We start from the raw sequence: 5,137 nt of genomic DNA, 5'->3' as shown, positions 1-5,137 counted from the left end.
TTAATCTCACAAAACAAACTGGGGGTTGCTGGGGGGAGGTGGGATTGGGAGAGGGGGAGCGGGCTATGGACATTGGGGAGGGGAGGCGAACCATAAGAGACTATGGACTCTGAAAAACAACCTGAGGGTTTTGAAGGGTCAGGGGTGGGAGGTTGGGGGAACAGGTGGTGGGTGATGGGGGGGCACGTTTTGCATGGAGCACTGGGTGTTGTGCAAAAAGAATGAATACTGTTACGCTGAAAAAATTAATAAAAAGGGAAAAAAAAAAAAAGACAAAAGATGACAGCACATCCAAATGACATCATCTCCGCTGAGGTTTCAAACTTCCTCCTGAATTGTTTTGTCAAGTCCCCCAGCTGGAAGTTCTGGTTGTCCCTGCCCCTCAGCCTCCTCTTCCTCTTGGCCATGGGGGCTAATACTATTCTCCTAATCACCATCTGGCTGGAGGTCTCTCTACACCAGCCTATGTACTACCTACTCAGCCTGCTCTCTCTACTGGACATGGTGCTCTGTCTCACTGTCATCCCCAAGGTCCTGGCCATCTTTTGGTTTGACCTCAAGTCCATCAGCTTCTATGCCTGCTTCCTCCAGATGTACATCATGAATTGGTTCCTTGCCATGGAGTCCTGCACATTCATGATCATGGCCTATGACCGCTATATGGCCATCTGCCACCCTCTAAGGTACCCATCCATCATCACTGACCAATTTGTAGCCAAGGCTGCTATTTTTATTTTGGCCAGGAATGCATTTCTTACTATGTTCATTCCTATCCTCTCTGCCCGGCTCCATTATTGTGGAAAACATATAATTGAGAACTGTATCTGTGCCAACCTCTCTGTGTCCAAGCTCTCCTGTGATAACGTTTTCCTTAACAAAATATACCAGTTAATTGTGGCCTGGACTCTTCTGGGCTCTGATCTCATCCTCATCTTCCTCTCCTATACCTTCATTCTAAGAACCGTTCTTAGACTCAAGGCAAAAGGGGCAGCTACCAAAGCTCTGAGCACATGTGGCTCTCACTTCATTCTCATCCTTTTCTTCAGCACCATTCTTCTGGTTTTTGTTTTTACCCATATTGCCAAGAAAAAAATTTCCCCTGATATCCCCATCTTACTAAATGTCCTACACCATGTAATTCCTGCAGCTCTCAACCCCATTGTCTATGGGGTACGAACCCAGGAGATTAAAGAGGGGATCAGGAAATTACTGAGGAGAGTGGGAAAGAGCAGTAACTAATTGTGTTCTAGCTTGACTTTTCTCAACCATGAATGCTCTAATTACATTTGAAAGGCAGGAACTTGGAGAAAAAAATACAGTCCTAATTTTCTCTCTAGACATGCCTGAAGATATGAACTGCATGGTTTCCCTCTTACCTATCACATATCACATATGTGATGTATCATATATCACACCTTTCACCTTCCATCATTTTCAGGATGTGACTAAGGATATAGATGTAAAAGTCTCATCATGGTACCCAGACCAGGGTCTATGAATTTTCATGAGCCAAGCATACTTCATTGTCTTCTCCTGATTAAATTCCTTTTAGAGTCAGTGTGATGGAAAATCCATACTCACTTAAAGATGTGTGGCTGATGGGAAGTACAAGAACTTAAAGACAGTGAATTGACTTCGGAAAAGTAAAATGAGATTGAAAATCAACTGTTAAAAAATGGTGAGAATAATCATTATGGCTTAACCTTTCCCTCAGGCACTCAAACATATTTAATGAAAGTTATCTTACGTCCTGCACAGAACTGGAAAATGGAACTCAAACATATAAAAATCTTGATCTAAAGACCTACTCTAAAGGCCTAGGGGAAAATCAAAAACATGTAAAATCACTGTAATAAGAATTAGATTAAACAAATAAGCCCAGAGGAGAGGGGAATTCATTTCTGTAGGTGGGGACTCCCTTTTTATATATGATCTCCTCCTTCAGTCCCTCAGTCAGAACTGCCTCCCTAACAGCTTCTCAAAAACATGAACCACATTCTTGTCTCTGGGACTTTTTGCTTGTTGTTCCTCTGGACACATAACTCCTTCCCTCAGGTCCATTGGGTCTTCCTGACCACAGTATTTAAAAATAGTATCCAACAATTTTCCCCCACAGCACAGATGATGTCCTTCTCTGCTCCTCTGTTTTGCATAACATTAATCACTATCTACTGATGGCACATTTTGCTCATTTATTTTTTTAGTCAGCCATAATTTACTAAAATTTAAGCAGTAGAAGGGCAAGAACTTTTACCTTATGTGTTCACTGTTGTATTTCCAATGCCCAAACAGTGCTAGGTATATAGTAGAAAGCATAAATGCTGTGAAATTAATGACTGAATATACATTGAATAAATGATTGAATGCATGCTAGTTACTAGGAATATAATTCAGACATGGTCCTTGTCCTCCAAATTTTTACATTAGACATCAAGAGTGAGAGAGACCATATTTCATGCAATATTCCATGGTCTTATGGGTTGTATAGATACAACCAGGGGACATAGGAGAGCTTAGAGGTAAGACCAGAAGTAAATTTTTAGGGACTTTGTTTGCACACATCTGAGACATCCCAGTGATAGTGTATATTAAACGGTTGCACTGACAAGTTCGGCCCTTAAATAAAATGTATACTTGAGAACTGACTACTTATCATTATTGAAACAATGAGAAAACAGATGGAAAGACCTAGAGAAAGAATATGAAATAGAATAGAAGAAAATCCAGCAAAAAGTCCTGAAAATCTCCCATATCATCCTTACCTTCTGGTTTGTAGAGTGTAGCCTGGAGAGAACTCAAAGTAGTAGTAGTCAGGAAAAGGAAGGAAAAATGAAAGAGTCACAGAATAAAGCACTTCAAAATGGACTGTGTTCACTCAAGAGGCCATGGTAACCTTATTTAAGGCCCCCTGTAGAGCATGTGGGGGCCCTATCTAATCAACTTAATGTGCAATATGCATTGCAAAATGGATGGGCTCATGCATACCCATTATAAAACACATGGGTTTATCAATCAATGTTATAAATAGATACAGAAGAAATTCTTACATATGTGAGTATTACCCTCTCAGTGCACATAAAGATTCTTTGTGGTATCAAAACACCATTTCTTTATCCCCAGGGGTACAGGTCTGTGAATCACCAGGTTTACACACTTCACAGCACTCACGATAGCACATACCCTCCCCAATGTCCATAGCCCCCTCCCCCTCTCCCAATCCCACCTCCCCCCAGCAACCCCCAGTTTGTTTTGTGAGATTAAGAGTCATTTATGGTTTGTCTCCCTCCCAATCCCATCTTGTTTCATTTATTCTTCTCCTATCCCCCTAACCCCCCATGTTGCTTCTCCATGTCATCACATCAGGGAGATCATATGATAGTTGTCTCTCTCTGATTGACTTATTTCACTAAGCATGATACACTCTAGTTCCATCCACGTCGTCGCAAATGGCAAGATTTCATTTCTTTTGATGGCTGCATAGTATTCCATTGTTTATATATACCACATCTTCTTTATCCATTCATCTGTTGATGGACATCTAGGTTCTTTCCAAACATACATTATATGTTTATTAAAAAAAAAAAATTTGGAAGGGGAGGCGAACCATAAGAGACTATGGACTCTGAAAAACAACCTGAGGGTTTTGAAGGGTCAGGGGTGGGAGGTTGGGGGAACAGGTGGTGGGTAATGGGGAGGGCACGTTTTGCATGGAGCACTGGGTGTTGTGCAAAAACAATGAATACTGTTATGCTGAAAAAATAAATAAAATGGAAAAAAAAATAAAAACAACAAAAACAACAAAAAAAAACACCATTTCTTGACAAAAGAAGGGAAATAAAATATATTTGAAAAAATAATGGTTGAGTTTGATAAAATTCATAAACCCAGAGTTCCAAGAAGCTCAATGAAACCCAAGTATAAGAAACATGAAGAAAACTATACTAGGGCACATCATAACCCAATTGTTCAGAAGTAATGATAGAGAAAAAAGTTGTAAAATCCGGGGGAAAAAATGACACATTACAAACCATAGGACTAAATTAAGAGGTGCCTGGGTGGCTCAGTCAATTGTGTGTTCTCTCCTTTCTCTCTCTCTTAAATAAATAAACCCTTTACATTAGAGCAGATTTCTTATCAAAAACAATGCAAGTGAGAAAACATAGAGCATTATCTTTAAAGGACTGAAAGAGAAAAAAATTTCATGTACAATTCTATCCCCCACAAATACTTTTCAAAAACAGATATGTGTTTTTTAATATACAAAAACTGAAATAGTTTTCACCATCATACTCACATTGCAAACAATGTCTGAAAAGTTTCAAGAGAAAGAAAGAAAATATTATCTGATATAAATGCAGATGTACAGAAAGGTTTAAAGACCATCAAAAGTTGTTGTTCCATGGGTAAATTGTAAGATTTGAAAATTCTTTATACTTAAAAATTATTGTCTATAACAAAAGTAATAACAAAGCATCATGCGGTTTATAAAATGTATGAAAATAAAAGCACAAAACAGGAAGGAAGCAATGGAACTGCATCATGGCAAATCATTACATTATATGTGAAATGATGTGTTATCACTTGAAGGTAGACTGTGATTATTTAGAGATCATACTATAATCTCTAAAGCGAGCCCCCAAAATAGTTAAAACTCCTAAGAGAAAACATAAATTAAAATGCAGTTTTAAAAATACACTCAGGTAATGGTTGTGGTGACAAACAATGAATCTTGGAACACTGAAAAAATAAAATTAAATTTAAAAATAAATAAATAAATAAATGAAAATACACTCAGGTAATCTAAAAGAAAAAAGAATAGGAAGAGAAAAGAAAGAGAGAACAAATGCCCAAATGATTTATTTAAAGCAAATTATAGAGGATGTGGACAAAGGGGAACATGCTTACACTCTTGGAGGAAATGCAAGCCCACACAGCCACTCTGGAAAACAGTATGGAGGTTCCTCAAGACATTAAAAAAAGAGCTACACTACAACCCAGGAACTGCACTACTAAGTATTTATCCCAAAGATCAGATGTAGTGAAAAGAAGGGATACATATACCCCAATGTTCATAACATCAATGTCCACAATAGCCAAACTGAGAAAGAGCTAAGATGCCCTTCAACAGATGAATGGA

The 5,137-nt window shown here is 38.5% G+C and overlaps 1 protein-coding gene across 1 annotated transcript; it reads left to right on the top strand.

Annotated features, from left to right (window-relative positions):
- The first annotated feature begins 279 nt into the window (after positions 1 to 279).
- Positions 280 to 1,239, top strand: LOC123948710 (olfactory receptor 56A3-like). The gene has a single exon (XM_046015878.1). It carries the CDS (start codon positions 280 to 282, stop codon positions 1,237 to 1,239), a length of 960 nt encoding a protein of 319 aa, XP_045871834.1.
- The last annotated feature ends 3,898 nt before the right edge of the window (positions 1,240 to 5,137 follow it).

Source organism: Meles meles, chromosome 8 (genome assembly GCF_922984935.1).
Source record: "Meles meles chromosome 8, mMelMel3.1 paternal haplotype, whole genome shotgun sequence".
NCBI lineage: Eukaryota > Metazoa > Chordata > Mammalia > Carnivora > Mustelidae > Meles > Meles meles.
This window is presented reverse-complemented; position numbering and strand designations above follow the sequence as displayed.